The sequence below is a fragment of the Hibiscus syriacus genome, unplaced genomic scaffold (genome assembly GCF_006381635.1).
Source record: "Hibiscus syriacus cultivar Baekdansim isolate YM2019G1 unplaced genomic scaffold, ASM638163v2 tig00110548_pilon, whole genome shotgun sequence".
NCBI classification, from domain to species: Eukaryota; Viridiplantae; Streptophyta; class Magnoliopsida; order Malvales; family Malvaceae; genus Hibiscus; species Hibiscus syriacus.
In genome coordinates, this window is record NW_024062775.1 from 6,090,936 (window position 1) to 6,108,430 (window position 17,495).

The following is a 17,495-nucleotide window of genomic DNA, read 5'->3' on the forward strand; positions in this document are numbered from 1 at the left end:
GTTGTCTTTCTTCGACAGCAGAATGTTCCAAACATGACGTTTTACGTGTACAGTGATGAAACCGAGTATGGGAGACCTTAAAATTCAACGTGTCGAATTACGTCACATATTACATGGAACGCCACAAGCTTAGGTTTTGGTTTTCTTTGGTTTAGGTTTAATAGCAACCGGGCAAAGCCAAGTAATTAGCTAGGAATCTCAAGAGCAGCATATGCCCATGTAGCTCTAAAGATATAGGGATGTGTATTTGACCTAAATTAGGTCGTTTCTTTTAAAATTAATGTTTGAATTAGGTCAAGTTAGAACAAAGCCTTTTCGAATATTTTTGGAGCTTTGAGCGAAAACTTAAAACATATCATATAGAATGAAAATATATATTATTATTTTGAATAATTAATTTAACATTATATTAATAAATCATAAAAAATAATTAAATTATGAGCCCTCATTTACAAAGGTTGAAAGTAGGAACTATTTTATAAAATTGGGAAAAAAATTAGGGGTCCTTAGTTATAAATTTTGATCGAAAAATCAAAAATAGGGTATATAAAATAAAAATATATTTTATTATTTTAAAAAATTAATTTAATATTACATTAATAAATTATAGAAAAATTATTAAATTATAGCCCTTAGTTATAAAAGTAAAAAGTATGAAAACTTTTAAAAAATTGAAGAAAAAAAAATTAGAGACTCTTAACTATAAACCTGAGAAAAACTCAAAAAGAAGCCCTATATAACAAAAATATATTATGTTATTTTGAATAATTAATCTAATATTATATTAATAAAGTATAAAAATGATTAAGTTATGATTTTTAACTATAAAAATAAATAAATAAATATTATTTTATAAAATTAAACTTTTAAAGGCCCTTATTATAAAATTCAACCTGACCAATCCTAAATAATATTATAATTATTTTATATATTTTTAAAATTAATTATAAGTATTATTTTTTTAATTAAATACTTATTTATATATAAGTTGTGTCAGATCGAAAGTAAATTTTGACCTCAAAATTTATATTAAACTTTAAATCAAATATAATATTCCTAAACCTAGGTCAAACGAATATTAATAAAAATAATAATTTTTTAAAATAAATTCGAATGAATCAAAAACCTAATTTGGATCATCATGTGAGGAGGACAACTTGATGTTTTCCTCCCCATGAAGATCAAATCATAGCTATACCCACCACACAAATTATTCTAAATTTTATTGGAAAAAATAATTCTAAACATCCTAGAAAATTCTATTTCTTTTGAACCAAACATAGAAAATTATAATTAATCAAACATGTTCATTTCCTATTTTGCTTTCTTTTTCCTATAAAAGGTGCCAATAATAACACCAACTTTGATTCTCAACATTTTTTGCATTTCTTCAATCAACTGCTTTCTTCCTCAAAATCAGAACAGGGGTATGCTGCTAAGAAGTTCTTCAACTCCGGTTCTTGGATCACTCGTATCTTCCATAGTTGCTGATAGTCCTAACAACAACAATCATCACCATGAAACCAGCGACGACTTCAGGCACCACCCATCAAGCTCCTTTCATGGCAACAGGCTCTCATTTCATCCCTCTCCAGGCTCAGTCCACCTCTCTACGGTAGCTTCTTGTGGTTCCTCTCCTACATCTCCTTCTGTCGTCGACCAGGGTTCGGATTTCGAACTCAAAGGTTTTCGCCGGGCGCAATCTGATGGGAACTTGGAAGGACTGGACTATTCTGCTTGCAATGGCAGTGATGAATTCTACAATCAGAACCAACACAAGAAGCTGTCTGCAAGAAACAAGTGCTTGATGTTGCAAACCATACCTTCCTTTTCGTTTTATAATTCGGGCTCTAGGTGTGAGGAAGAAGACGGGAGTGATTCCGAAGGAGAAGAGGTAATGGCTGGTGTAAATGGTAGCAGCCATTGGATGCAACTCAATCAGCTTGGAGAATCTGTCATTGAATGAACAGGTTACAGTCAGTGATGAAAAAGGGTTGGTGGGTGTAGATATGTTTCTTCCTATAGGACTTGAGGCAGCCGTGGATGGAGGTGGCAGGAGTGGCGGCGATTGGGGTGGTGGTGGAGGTGAGTTCAACTCAGCAGGTTCTAATGGAGATGGTGAAATCGAGGAGCATTACAGGAGAATGGTGAAGGAAAATCCAGGGAACCCTATATTTCTGGGGAATTGTGCTCAGTTTTTGTATCAGGCGAGTGTTCCATTACTTGTTTACAATTGATTCACCTTTTCATTTTCTTTCTTTCTGAGATGGTAATCACTGAGAGCAATTTTCAACAGTCAAAGAGAGACCTTCAAGGGGCAGAAGAGTATTACGGTCGAGCCGTTCTAGTGGATCCGAAAGACGGAAAAACCCTGTCGCAATACGCCAAGTTAGTGTGGGAGCTACACCATAATGAAGAAAGAGCTTCAAACTACTTCGAACGAGCAGTTCAAGCCTCTCCTCAAGATTGGTAATCATAATTTGCTTTCACTCTTCATCGTTGTTTCCCTAATCTGTATATTGTAATCTGCATGCTAAAAAACATTGATTTTTTCTGTTGTTACAGCCATGTTCAAGCAGCTTATGCTAGTTTTCCTCTGGGAAACAGAGGAAGGGAGATGAATGTGCGGTGCCTAGCGATATCGGTAGCATTCCCAGAGCCTTCGCAACCGCTTAAACGGCCTACAAATGAACATTTCCAGTAAAGTGTACCCGTTCGACTTATGCATTCAGTAGATATTTGATCATAGTTATGAAGTTACAATTCTTCAAGTATATGAATCTTAAAAAACTCTTGCTTATATGTTATATGCATGCATATACATAGACAATGTATATATACATATTCAAGAACAACCTGTAAGCTACAAAAAACAACCTGCGCTGCAAGTTAAAATGGTTAGAATTCACCTGTGGCGAAGCTTGACATCTTCCCATGAAAAAATCAACATTTTAGACCGCGAAGATCATTTTCTCAATACCCTGCCCATAATCATGTGAGAAATTGTATAATTTCCAAACATCGACAAATTAATGTGTTGAAACATTTTAATATTTCGATATAACAAATTAAGTTAAATGGATTTTAAGATTTTCCAAATGATTTTCTAAGTATATTCGATATAACTATTCGAATATCAAAACATTACTCCAAATATTTCAAAAATCATTTTTGATCCTTACTTAAGTGTAAAATTAAGTTTTAATCATAAAACAATTTCAAAATATTTTATAAAGTATTTCGAACCAATTCAAAGTCAAAAATTCCATATTACTCAGAGGGAACCGATTCCCCCCCATAGGAGGAACCGATTCCCCCCTGAATGGTTTGGCTCCGAGATTTCCAGAATGCTCGGAGGGAACCGATTCCCCCCAAGGGGGTACCGATTCCCCTCTGTTCAACGGTCGAAATATTTGAATTTTACACTTAGGGAACCGATTCCCTATGAGAGGGAACCGATTCCCCCACTGTCCAAGCTGTTTTATTAAATGTTTTCACACTAAAACGGCTATAATATCTTCTCTAATTATCCCCAACGTTCAGAAGTGATCCAAGGTGTATTTAAGCAAGCTTAGAAGCCATTGATCAACAACAAGAAACATCAAGCAACTAGAATCAAGAGAGAATCAAAGAGAAAGCATCAAACCTCAAGTTTGAGCATTTCAGCCCATTTTCATTCAATATTCATTTTGCTTTCAAGAACACTTTTGTGCTCAGTTGTATTCATCTTTGAGTGTTCTTTTCTTTGTTCTAGAATTGTGCAAACATCTTACCTTGTGAGGTTTTCTTGTAAGTTTGCAAATTGTAATCTCTCTTTGAGAAAGAGTGTTCTCAAGAGTTGGGGTATACTCTTGAGGGAATTGTAAGGTATCTCTTTGGCCTCAAAAGAAAGAACAAATTAGGAATTTGTTGGAAAATCCTTAGTGTGGATAGCTAAGGTAGTGGACGTAGACTTTGTTGAGAAAGTCGAACCACTGTAAATCGCTGTGCAATTATTTTTCAATTTTCTGCAAAAGCTTCCACAAAATTTTTATTGCCAATTCACCCCCTTGGCCAATTTCGTCATTCGATTAATCAACATTGGCATCAGAGCCTAACTCATTTGAAGGTTTAATCGCCTCTTGAGTCGATCCGGGAAGAGTTACATCGATTACAAAGTCATCAATGGCCTCCACTTCAAACTTCGATTCCGGTCTCGATTCGATGCCCGTCAACAAGCCTCCTTTCTTCAATGGAGCTAACTATGCCTATTGGAAGAATAGAATGATGTACTTCATTCAAGCAAGTGACATGGGAGCATGGAATGCTGTAGAAGGATACATCAAACCTCACTCATCCAAGGTTGTGGAGTGAAGGAGAGACAAAAATGTTCCAGCTCAACTCCAAAGCCATCCATATTATTTTTGTGCTCTTGGACCAGATGAATACGGAAGAGTTCATCGTGTCCAACCGCCAAAGAATATGGACAAACTTCAAGTCACATGAAGGTACAGATGAGGTAAAGAATCAAAAATTAGTATTCTAACGCATAGCTATGAAAATTTCAGGATGAAACCAAATGAAGTTAGTCTACTCCCTCCCAAAATCATGGCAATCAAAGAAGACGGCAATCATCGAGTCTAAGGACCTATCGTCCTTAACTCTTGAAGAACTTATCGGTTCACTCCTCACTCATGAGATGATGCTTGAAGATGAGGTGGACCTTGATAAAGTTGAAGAGACCAAAGGAGAAGGAGAAGAAGAAAACATTGGAGTTGCTCTCAAATCCACAAAAGATGAGAGTGATTCTAATGATGATGATGACGAGGAAATGTCATTGTTTGCCAAACGGTTCAGAAAAATGATGAGACCTTACCAAGGAAGAAAATTCAAACGAAACGAAGGCCTCAAAAATGAACCAAAAGAGAAGGACCCAATCATTTGCTATGAATGCAAAAAGCTGGGGCATGTCAAATATGATTGCCCACAATTGAAGAAAAAGGGTCAATCAAAGAATAAACACAAGGCTCATGTGGCTACATGGAGCGATGAAGAAGGTTCCGATGAAGAGGAACAAGAAGTAGCAAACTTGTGCTTGATGGCATTCGGGGAAGATTCTAAGGTAACCTCTAACTCATCCGATTTTGATGATTTATCTTATGATGAGTTATTTGAGGAGTACAATGGGTTGGCTTCGGATTATGAGAAATTGTTTTTAAATATAAAATGATGTTTCAAAATTGAAAAATGAAAACAAACTCATATCCAAAACCAACAACGATCTTGAAAGTAAAATCAAAAATTTGCAAATCAAACTAGAAGAGTTTGAAAAGAAAAATTTAGATTTGCAAAATTTACTTTCAAAGATCAATGATGATCATCAAAAGAAAATGATGATCTTAAAACTTCTTTTGATAAAGTTGGAACAAAACATTTTGAAAAAGGTGAAAATTCAAAATCCAACTTTGATAGAAAAAGTTTTAGAAACTACAATCATAGAGGTCCCCAAAGAACCTCTAATGGAAAAATCATTAGAAGTGTGTGGGTTCCTAAAGAACTCATTACTACTAAAGATAAAAATATCCTACACAAATGGATACCTAAAGGGACTAGGATTTTGGAAAACTAATGAATATGGACCCAAAAGAATTTGGGTACCAAAAATCAAAAATTAATCTATGTTTGTAGGGAAAGGAGCATTGCTACAAGGCACGGGAAACAAATTCAAACTCATGGTACCTTGATAGTGGATGCTCAAGACATATGACCGGAGACAAAAGCCGGTTCATTGAGCTTAACGCCAAAAATGGAGGAGAAGTGACTTTTGGAGACAATTCAAAAGGTCACATTGAAGGTATTGGTACAATAGGTAATACCTCTTCCATACAAATTAAGAATGTTTTATATGTGAATGGATTAAAGCATAATCTATTTATTAGTCAATTATGCGATAAAGGATTCAATGTCTTATTTGAAATTAATGGTTGTAAAGTCATTGACATTGCATCTAATCGGATTATGCTTGTTGGTCATAGAATAGGAAACATTTACATGGGCATTTAGATTCTATTGATATGACTAATTTATGCCTAGTTGCTAAGGATGAGCATGATAGTTGGTTATGGCATAGGAGACTAGGTCATGCTAGTATGAGTGTTTTGCAACGGCTAATTCAAGGTGATTTAGTTCGAGGGTTGCCTAAGCTTAAATTTGATAATGATAAAATCTGTGATGCTTGTGCTAAAGGAAAACAAAGACGAGTTTCTTTTAAATCTATTAATGATGTATCTAGCTTGGGAGGAAAACAATATGCATTTGTCTTGGTAGATGACTATTCTAGATACACTTGGGTTCTATTCTTAAGTACTAAGAAGCATTAGAAAATTTCATCACATTTTCAAAAATATCCAAAATGAAAAAGGATACTCTATCACTAGTGTTAGAAGTGATCATGGAACTGAATTTGAAAATCTTGGATTATTGAGTTTTGTAATTCTAATGGTATTAGCCACAATTTTTCAGCACCTAGAACCCCTCAACAAAATGGAGTTGTTGAAGGAAAAATCGAACTTTAGAAGAAATGGCTAGAACCATGCTTTGTGAAAATAATTTGCCAAAATATTTTTGGGGAAGCCACAAATACCGCTTGTTATGTTATAATCGAGTAATGATTAGGCTAATTTTAAAGAAAACTCCATATGAAATTATCAAAAATAAAAGCCTAACATTAGCTAATGGTAAAGAAACAACGGTAAAGAAAATCTTGGTAAATTTGATGCTAAAGTGATGAAGGAATTTTTCTGGGTTATTCCTTAAACTCTAAAGCTTATCGTGTATTTAATAAAAGAACTTAGTTGTAGAAGAGTCTATACATGTTGTTTTCGATGATAATCCCCTTCCGAGGAAGGATTCTTCTGTTAATGATGATGTAGGTATTGTACAAGCAAATGACGTTAGATATGACGTTGGAGAATCATCATCAAGGAAGAAACAAAAATGAGGAAACTCATGATCCCCTCGAATCCAACCATTGAAGAAAGGGAAGTATCTTTTCCAAGAGAGTACAACTATGTCAAAGATGGTGAAATTATAGGTGATCCATCAAAAGGGGTAACTACTCGATCTTCTCTTAGAAATATCTGTAATTATGTTGCATTTATTTCATGCATAGAGCCTAAGAACATCAAAGAAGCATTAAAAGATGAACATTGGATTATGGCTATGCAAGAAGAATTAAATCAATTTGAGAGAATAAAGTAGGAAATTAGTTGAAAGGCCTAGTAATAAATCTACTGTAGGTACTAGATGGGTTTTTAGAAATAAACTTGATGAAAGTGGTAATATAGTGAGGAACAAGGCTAGACTTGTTGCTCAAGGCTATACTCAAGAAGAAGGCATAGACTATGATGAAACATACGCTCCCGTAGCTAGGATGGAAGCAATTAGAATGTTATTAGCATTTGCATGTTTCAATGAATTTAAATTATATCAAATGGATGTTAAAAGTGCATTTTTAAATGGTTTTATAAAAGAAGAAGTGTACGTGGAACAACCTCCAGGTTTTGAAGATTCAAATTTTCCGGATCATGTTTTAAAATTGACAAAAGCTCTTTATGGTTTAAAACAAGCTCCTAGAGCTTGGTATGAAAGATTGTCAAATTTTTTAATTGAAAAAGATTTTTTAAAAGGAAAGGTTGACACTACATGTTTTTAAAGAGAAAAGGTAAAGATTTATTAGTAGTTCAAATTTATGTTGATGATATAATATTTGGTTCTACTAATGATGTTCTTTGCCAAGAATTTTCTAAGCTAATGCAAAGTGAGTTTGAGATGAGCATGATGGGGGAGCTCTCATTTTCTTGGGACTCCAAATCAAGCAAAGAAAAGATGGCATCTTCATTAATCAAGCTAAGTACGTCAAAGATATGCTCAAGAAGTTTGGACTGGAAAATGGAAAACCTCATAACACTCCAATGAGCTCTTCAACAAAGCTTGACTTAGATGAAGGAGGTAAATGTACAGATGTTAAATTATATAGGTCAATGATTGGATCTTTGTTTTATCTAACTACAAGTAGACCGGACATTATGTTTAGTGTTTGCTTATGTGCTAGATTTCAATCATGTCCTAAGGAATCACATTTACTAGCTGTTAAGAGAATCTTTAGATACCTTAAGGACACTCCTAGTTTAGGACTTTGGTATCCTAGAGACTCTAGTTTTAGCTTGCATGCTTTTTCTGATGCGGATTATGGAGGATGCAATTAGATAGAAAAGCACCTCCGGTACTTGCCAATTCCTTGGAAATATGCTGATTTCTTGGTTTTCAAAGAAACAAATTGTGTTGCATTATCTACCACTGAAGCTGAATACATTTCAGCCGGTAGTTGCTGTGCACAAGTTTTATGGATGAAACAACAACTTTTTGATTATGGAATTGAAGTAGGTACTATTCCTATCAAGTGTGACAATACTAGTGCTATTTGTCTCACTAAAAATCCCATCCAACACTCTAGAACTAAGCACATTGAAATAAGACATCACTTCATTAGAGACCATGTCACTAAGGAAGATGTAGTTCTAGAATTTGTTGATACTTTGCACCAATTAGCGGATATCTTACAAAACCCTTAGACAAGGAAAGATTTTGGACACTTAGGAGAGAATTAGGTTGACCAACCTATCTTCACTTAGTGTTTAAAATAATTTTAGCACTTTTAATAAAGCTTGAAAAATGCTTATAATAATAATTTTTGATTGCATTCTTGCTATTAGTTAGGGGAGTTTGTGATTCTTAATGAAATTAATTTTATGTTCAAAATCAATTAAAGATTAATTTAATTATTTGAACATAATTAATGTTGATATATGAGTTGCCAATACCACTAGAAAAGATTAATTTAGCATTTTGTGCTTAAAAAATCGGATTTTAGCATTTTGGTGCAGAGGGAATCGATCCCCCCTGAGGGAACCGATTCCCCCTTTGAAGGGGAACCGATTCCCCCCACAGGGGAATCGATACCCCCCTGGGGTTCTGTTAAAATCGAACAGAACACCCCAAAATCCCAAACCCTCATTTTATTATATATTCCGCCGTTCTCACCCTCTAAACCCCTCAAATCTCCATTTTTGCCTCAAATCAACGATATTATCGGAATTTGCTTCATAAATCATCTTCCAAACCTGTTGGAATCATTAAAATCGTGCAAACAACATCTAAATCCCCTCAATCTTCATATTTCAAGGTAAATTTTTCTAAACTCTTTATTTCATTATTTTTGAACATAGGATTAGTTTCAATTAGTTCTAGGTTGAAATAGTGATCGGGCATTGATTATTTAGTGATTAGAAACTAGATGTTACAACTAATTTCATCAAAAACACAAGAATTTTTCAAATTTTTAAAATTTTCGAAATAATAAAAAAAATGTTATTTTTCAAATTATTGTGTTTTGATCAAATTATATTGTTGTTATGAAAAACTATACATATTGTTTCTCAAAACCATATTTTTCAAAAGTTTTCAAAAACTTTGCCCATTAGGATTGATTTAGAGAATCTTGAAATATTGAGGACTCATTTGAGTTTTGGGATTAATTGAATTGCATACACTTGTTTTAAAATTGCAGGTTATTATATCTATTCCGATTTCCTTCACCATGTCAAATCCTAAACGACCTAGGTCTTCATCTAGTCGTCAACCAAATCCACCTCCAAATCCTCATTCTATTCCAATTTCTAATCCCAATCCCACTGATCCTAACTTGACTATCCAAAATTCGTGTTTCAATCATCCTGGGTCTAGAAATCACCGATATTGGTATTATCAATATTTCGATTCTTACAAAATCCGGGAAGAACGTATTCCTTCTCGTCAAGCTATGTTAGCTATCGATTTTAAATATCTTCCCATTTTACAAGAATGGAAATTTGATAAACTATTTGATCTTGAACCCATCGTTTACCATCAACTTGTTCGTATATTCTACTCTAATGTCGTATGTGTTAAAAACCAAGTTGAAACCGAAACCATAGGAATTCGTTCCTACCTTCTAGGACAATTCTTATATATTGATCCGGCATATATAGCCAATACATTTGGATTAGATAATGATGGTATTTCGAATGAAAAACAAATTTTAGGTTCTCGTTATAAAAGAAGGGATAGTGCGAGTGTCTTAGACCTACATGAGCGTTTTCTTCATCTAATGATTTCTTGGTGGTTTCGACCATCCGGAGGTCGTTATTCTACTCTTAGAGCTTTGGATCTTTGGTGGATACATTGTTTTGAAAATCGTATTAAAATTAACCTACCACAGATTATTTTTGCTGAAATTGTTGAAACCGTAAATCTTGTTCCTAACAAGAAACACTGTTCATCTCTAGTTTACGGTTGCTTTTTGAGTAATCTGTTTTCCAAAGCTGGGCTTAGAGTCGGTCTAGATGCCGTTTTTCCTCTTAAGAAACAAATAAATCTTCTTTCCTTAACGAGAGCGGGATGGGTAAAAGACAAAGAAACCGGTGAATGGATTCGTTCTTCTACTCCGGGAGCTAGTTCTTCACAAGCTCCACCCGAGGCTGACGAAGATCCCGAGTTTGAACAATTAATGAGGGATATTGATGAAGCTGAAGAAGAACCTGAACAACCCGAAGAGCAGCCCGAGGAGCACGCACAACAAACGCATCAAATGCCTCCACATTTTCAATCCTTTATGGAGACATTCGATTTCCGATACGCTACCATGGACTCGCGCTTTTCCTCTATAGAGTCTCATTTATCCACAATGGGAGCTCAACAATTAGAGATTCTTCGGGAGATGCGTGCAAACAATGAATCAACCAACGCTCGTATCAATGAACTCACACACGAGATGGCCGCTATGCGAGCCCGTTTTCCTCCTACCGATCCGGATGCTTGATTTTATGTTTAGCTTTAAAACTTTGAACAAAATGAACATTGTTTCAACATTTTGATTTGTTTGATTTTGTGGATTGTTGGATTTTGGATATATGAATGGTGTGAACTTATATGTTTGGAGTGTTTTATTTATTTTTGCATCATTTACATTATCAATATGACCAATTTTGCCATATCACATTATTTATGAATATTGATTTATGAAACTAATGGCTAACCTCTCTTTTGATTGTGATCTTAGCAGCTTAATCTTATAATTAATAAATCAATTGGCTAAATGATTTTCAAAACCTTATTTTACAATGTCTTTTTGATTTAACAAAAAGGGGGAGAAGAATAAGTGTTAAAGTAAGGGGGAGTAATTTCTAATTTCAAAACTTGATTTCAAAAATCTTAAAATTACTAAAATGTTTTGTTATATCAAAAAGGGGGAGATTGTTGAAACATTTTAATATTTCGATATAACAAATTAAGTTAAATGGATTTTAAGATTTTCCAAATGATTTTCTAAGTATATTCGATATAACTATTCGAATATCAAACATTACTCCAAATATTTCAAAAATCATTTTTGATCCTTACTTAAGTGTAAAATTAAGTTTTAATCATAAAACATTTCAAAATATTTTATAAAGTATTTCGAACCAATTCAAAGTCAAAAATTCCAGATTACTCAGAGGGAACCGATTCCCCCCATAGGAGGAACCGATTCCCCCCTGAATGGTTTGGCTCCGAGATTTCCAGAATGCTCAGAGGAACCGATTCCCCCCAAGGGGGTACCGATTCCCCCCTGTTCAACGGTCGAAATATTTGAATTTTACACTTAGGGAACCGATTCCCTATGAGAGGGAACCGATTCCCCCCACTGTCCAAGCTGTTTTATTAAATGTTTTCACACTAAAACGGCTATAATATCTTCTCTAATTATCCCCAACGTTCAGAAGTGATCCAAGGTGTATTTAAGCAAGCTTAGAAGCCATTGATCAACAACAAGAAACATCAAGCAACTAGAATCAAGAGAGAATCAAAGAGAAAGCATCAAACCTCAAGTTTGAGCATTTCAAGCCCATTTTCATTCAATATTCATTTTGCTTTCAAGAACACTTTTTGTGCTCAGTTGTATTCATCTTTGAGTGTTCTTTTCTTTGTTCTAGAATTGTGCAAACATCTTACCTTGTGAGGTTTTCTTGTAAGTTTGCAAATTTGTAATCTTCTCTTTGAGAAAAGAGTGTTCTCAAGAGTTGGGGTATACTCTTGAGGGAATTGTAAGGTTATCTCTTTGGCCTCAAAAGAAAGAACAAATTAGTGAATTTGTTGGAAAATCCTTAGTGTGGATAGCTAAGGTAGTGGACGTAGACTTTGTTTGAGAAAGTCGAACCACTGTAAATCGCTGTGCAATTATTTTCAATTTTCTGCAAAAGCTTCCACAAAATTTTTATTACCAATTCACCCCCCTCTTGGCCAATTTCGTCATTCGATTAACTCAACATAATGATCGACGCTCGTGGGAGATGTGTAAATGTTTTAGACATTGTGGCATAACCTGCATGCTTGCTTCTTCGTTTCTTAAACACTGATTTCAGAAACATGAGGCAAACGATAATGAACCCCAGAGCGTCCACTACTCCAACAGCGATTGCCACCGTCCTCCGAGTACTCTGCCTCGTCGTCCCTGTCCCTACACCAGTTGAAAAACCACCGCACCATATTTGATTTTGCAAGTAGGTTGGCTTATTAGGTGAAGATTCCAAGACAAAAAATGGAAGCCAGTCTACTAAAATTAAAGGACCATTAATCCACCTATCTTCTTTACAAAGAGACCGATCTCTTTTTTCATTAGCCAGGATCTACATCATTGTTTAAAGTCACTTACTTTATCTTTAGTATATAAAACAGAAACTTGGAGGTCCAAGTGGAGCCTTGGCCCGAGAATTCATCGGATAATTTATTGTTCTTTACCTGAAGGTGAGGACATGGTCGGAGCTTCATCGGAATAGTAGCTATAGCTAATGTACGTTAGCATAATGAGTTAGTGCATGTTGTTTAGTGATTCTAGAAGTTTGTTAGCAGTTAAGGTTGTTATTGTTTAGTTGAGGTTGTTAATGGTTAGTTACAAAGTCCGTTAAGACTATAACAACTATGAAGAGCTGTATATAAACAGCAGAGGAGTTGTAAACCAGATGTGGTATTCATTTTCTGTTCAATATACTTGTATTCTGTGTTTCTTCACTAAATATTCAACATGGTATCATTCGCCAAACGGTCCTGATTTTATATTTTTTTTCTTCCGCTGCATGGAAGAGGAGGAGAATATGCCATCGGCGGCTGCCTCCGCCATCGTCTCAGCCAAGTCCATAGTCCAGCCTACCACAGTTCAGAAGAAACGATGGGGAAGCTGCTGGAGCTTTTACTGGTGTTTCGGATCTCATAAGAACAGTAAGCGAATTGACCATGCTGTCCTTGTCCCTGAACCAATGGCACCTGGAGCTGTAGTTTCAACTGCTGAAAATGTAAGCAATCTGACTGGCATTGTAATGCCCTTTATCGCCCCTCCCTCATCTCCTGTATCATTCCTGCAATCGGGTCCTCCATCTGCCACCCAATCACCGACTGGATTGCTATCCCTAACTGCCCAGAAACTATTCGATGAAAAGCCTGTTAGAGTTACAACCGAGGAAGTTGCCCATAAGTCCCTTGCAACCAAGTTGTTGATTGCTCGTTTCCTTCATTGCCACCTCGGCATTGGTTGCCCTGCTGAAATATACCAAAAATCAGGATGTACTTTGAAGGCCGATCGTGTTTGTGATTACAATTGTTCTAGTTGCAATTCAGTGGAATGGAAGTAAAAACGAGAGGTTGCATAACTGTCGCTGGCAAAAGAGTCAAAATTCATGAAAGCTAATGAGGTTGCTTCTTGCCGAAAAGAAAACATAAAAATCCGTTCCGACTTCGATGAGCTTAAGATCAGGAGAGCTCGGATGTTCAATTACGAACAACTTGAGAGGGCCACTGGTGGATTCAAAGAAGAATCTGTGGTTGGAAAAGGAAGTTTCTCATGCGTTTATATAGGGGTATTGAAAGATGGGACAGTTGTTGCAGTTATAAAGGCTATAATATCTTCAGATAAACAGAAGAATTCGAAAGAGTTCCGCACAGAGTTAGATTTATTGTCAAGATTGAACCATGCCATCTTTTGAATCTGCTCGGATACTGCGAAGAGGGTGGAGAATGGCTTCTGCTTTACGAGTTTATAGCTCATGGATCATTGCACCAGCATCTTCATGGAAAGAACAAAGCCTTGAAAGAGCAATGGAATTTTCAGTAAATGGTGTAGCGTAGTATTTTTTTGTGGTCTTGTATAATTGAAAGAACAATAAAGAAGAAAGAAATGAAGGTGATGAAGAAGAACGAAAGGAAGCATCGGCACTTTTGATTCAAAGTGAACGGAAGGAAGCATCGACACTTTCGATTCAAGAAGAACGAAAGAAAGCATCGGCACTTTCGATTCAAAGTGAACGGAATGAAACATCGGCACTTTCGATTCAATTGTTCATCTTTTCATCAAGAAGATTGAATGTCAGAAATGAGTTGTAATTAGTTTTTTTTTTAGAACTTGCTATAATAGTGTGTTCAAGGTTAGAAAAACAGAAGAAGAAAAAAAGTAGAGAGAATGTTAGCATAATGAGTTAGTGCATGTTGTTTAGTGATTCTAGAAGTTTGTTAGCAGTTAAGGCTGTTAATGTTTAGTTGAGGTTGTTAATGGTTAGTTACAAAGTCTGTTAAGATTATAACAACTATGAAGAGCTGTATATAAACAGCAAGGAGTTGTAAACCAAATGTGGTATTCATTTTCTGTTCAATATGCTTGTATTATGTGTTTCTTCACTAAATATTCAACAATGTAGCACTCGTGCAGATAAACCTGCCATTAAACTAAGTCACCACAGTCCTGTTTCGCAGTCTCGAAAGCAATTTTCACACAATCCCCACAATCACTCGTTCCCAAATCACCCTCGCAGGCTCGCACTGTCCCAAAACGTAAAACGATCGATATCGTCTGGTGTAGAACAAGTTTCCCCGCCGCCGCTTTTCACGCCATTCTCCGCCGTGTTGAAAGCGGCGTCTCTCCTGCTCTCGAACTCGGCTCCACTCTACCATGATGACCCTCAAACCCGATACAGAAACTCAGCCGTCGACACCTGTTTGAACCCGACGATCTCGTACCTCAGATAACAACCGCTCAACTGAATCCGAGCAGCAACAGCTTTTCCACAAAGCTTATCGATCATATCTGGAAATTCTGACGCAGGCAATGGCGTATGCACTAAGCCTCGATAGGACCAAATGCATACTTATTATTTTGAAAAAATTGTTAAATTTAACTTTTTAAGGAAAAATGAAAAAAATTATAATTTTTACACAAAAGAAAATTAAATTTTTAGACCTTATTCTTAAATTTCAGGTATAACACTGGGTCCTTGTAAGGTTTCCCCTGCATTGGTAAAGCCCCATTATCGCATTCGGGTCCTCGCCGGAGCTTGCCTTGGAGAATGGTTACTGAGATGAATGTGAAACCAGTGTTGACATGAGGTTCTGTACGTAAACCCCTGATGCGTCTTGAAATTTCTGGTCTTCACATCCCTTGAAGACTAAGTTGGTGAAATCTGCAGCTATTGTAAAGGAAGTAAGTGACCCACCAAAGATTGTGAATAAAAACAGAGAAACATAGAACAAAAAGAGTGCTTTTCTGGGTAAACCCATTTTTGAACTTCTTCTTTTTTTTTTCTGGAGATTTTAGAGCTGGGAAAAAAAGTAAGGTTTGAAAAGAGGGTCTCTATAGGCGTCTCTAGAGAGTCATTATCCGTTAGCTAATAAATTCGTAAAATTAATATTAAACAAATAAAAATATAGATAAAATTATAATAAAATAATGATTTCAAACTAACTGTGTAAAATGTATGATTTGTATTTTTAATTTTTAATTTTGATTTTAACAATAAATTATAATTTTATGAGTTACACTCAACATTTAATTTTATTTTAATAATATAATGCTAATATTCTTAAAATATAATTTATTATTTAATAATTTATTTTAATTACTTAAAATTAAATAAAATTCATAGATTTATATATTTACATATTAATCATAAATTATTATAAAATATATTTTATTATAATTTGCAAACAATCACTGCAAGGCAGCTTACCTGGAGGTCATGCAAAGGAAGCAGGCACTTGGGTTCGAGCAAAGCCCGGGTTAGGTAACCTGGATGATCCCGTAAATGTGTTCCGAACTCCACCTCTTCCTGGAAAAAAGATAGAATTCTCTGTTGCTACTGCAGTCATTCCAGATATCCCAGCCTCTGAGATGGTCGCTATCATCATGCATGTGATGAATATTTCATATTTTTCTTAGATTCCCTCTTGTCGAGACTTGAGAGTTGTAGTGGATCTGATATTGCAAGTTTCGTGTATCAATGCCATATCAATAGTTCATACTTCATAATCATTAGAAGCTGTCCCTTCTTACGCTCTTGTTGTATATGTTTCCAGAACAATAAGTGGTCTAAGTCATTGTTTCCCTTAGTCAAACATGGAGAGGAGTATAGAGTAATTGGCAGTCTCCGGGATTTAAGCATGACTGATGCAACCATCCGGGGCGCAATAGAGGTAAACTGATCTTTACATGGAGTTCACTTCCATTTGGTTAGTGCCATTTGCTCATCTGTCAACCAATGCATGTTTGTTTAGCTGAGATTGAGATTTGCAGGCACGGCTGTCTTTGATTTTGTCCCCTATACTAAACTTGTATGTTCCATGTATATATGTTTGGCACAGGTGCATGCAGAGATTCAACTACCATCAACATTGGTGCCGACTAGATATTTCGAGTTTTTGCGATATGTTAAAGAGATAATGGATGGTGTTTACATAATTATTGATTTCACAAGCCGTTATTTTGGTGATCCTCATGCTAAGTGTAATAGTGTAAAGAGACCATCAGGGGTAATAATCAGGGAGCATGGACCTAAAGATTGTGAGGTTTGAATCAACCATATGTAGCTTTGATCAATACTTTTTGGGTAATTTACACCAAAGGTCACTAATACTTTTTGGATTTAGTGAATATCTCATTTTTTTTTATTGATAAATGGTATTTAAAGGTCCTCATATGGTTCCCATGAAGTTAGGAGTGGTGAGAAAAGTAAGCTATGAAGGGGCTTGTTGCACATGTATCCTCTTAAGTAGGTCATAATGTGAATTGGAAGAATACATAAACAAAGCGTAAGCACATACATGGATGAAAAAGGATAATAAATTAGATTCCAAGTAATCATTATACCTGGAAAAGAAATCCCAGCATATAATACAATATAATACCAACAATAGCAGAATGATAGACTCAAATCTATTGTTCGTACCTCGTCATATAACTAAATAAATAATGCAAAATAAGTGTTATTTCAATAAATAATCTTAAAATAAATATGTGGGTGAAAAAAACAAAGAAAATGTAAATGCATGAATTTCTCCATACCATTTATGAAACCTACATTAATATTATTTCAATAATGCAAAATGTAAACCAAGTTAAT

At 35.3% G+C, this 17,495-nt stretch overlaps 2 protein-coding genes and 1 pseudogene across 2 annotated transcripts; 2 read left to right on the forward strand and 1 right to left on the reverse strand.

The window, feature by feature from the left end:
• Positions 1-1,416: 1,416 nt before the first annotated feature.
• Positions 1,417-2,704, forward strand: LOC120130695. The gene is made up of 3 exons (XM_039147878.1): positions 1,417-2,207; positions 2,300-2,469; positions 2,566-2,704. The coding sequence occupies exons 1-3, from the start codon at positions 1,911-1,913 to the stop codon at positions 2,702-2,704; spliced, it is 606 nt and encodes a 201-aa protein (XP_039003809.1). The 5' UTR covers positions 1,417-1,910.
• A 9,670-nt stretch (positions 2,705-12,374) lies between these two features.
• Positions 12,375-15,657, reverse strand: LOC120130696 (annotated as a pseudogene).
• Positions 15,658-15,850: 193 nt separating this feature from the next.
• LOC120130697 (homeobox-leucine zipper protein MERISTEM L1-like) lies at positions 15,851-16,947 on the forward strand. The gene is made up of 4 exons (XM_039147879.1): positions 15,851-15,861; positions 16,102-16,291; positions 16,453-16,569; positions 16,738-16,947. The coding sequence occupies exons 1-4, from the start codon at positions 15,851-15,853 to the stop codon at positions 16,945-16,947; spliced, it is 528 nt and encodes a 175-aa protein (XP_039003810.1).
• Positions 16,948-17,495: the final 548 nt, after the last annotated feature.

Excerpts from the sequence above, each read along its gene's own strand:
- LOC120130695 (XM_039147878.1), top strand. The coding sequence starts at position 1,911 with ATGGTAGCAGCCATTGGATGCAACTCAATCAGCTTGGAGAATCTGTCA. Across the intron at positions 2,208-2,299 it reads GTGCTCAGTTTTTGTATCAG|AAGAGAGACCTTCAAGGGGC; the intron begins GCGAGTGTTCCA and ends TTTCAACAGTCA. Across the intron at positions 2,470-2,565 it reads CAAGCCTCTCCTCAAGATTG|CCATGTTCAAGCAGCTTATG; the intron begins GTAATCATAATT and ends CTGTTGTTACAG.
- LOC120130697 (XM_039147879.1), top strand. Across the intron at positions 16,292-16,452 it reads TCGCTATCATCATGCATGTG|AACAATAAGTGGTCTAAGTC; the intron begins ATGAATATTTCA and ends ATATGTTTCCAG. Across the intron at positions 16,570-16,737 it reads CCATCCGGGGCGCAATAGAG|GTGCATGCAGAGATTCAACT; the intron begins GTAAACTGATCT and ends TGTTTGGCACAG.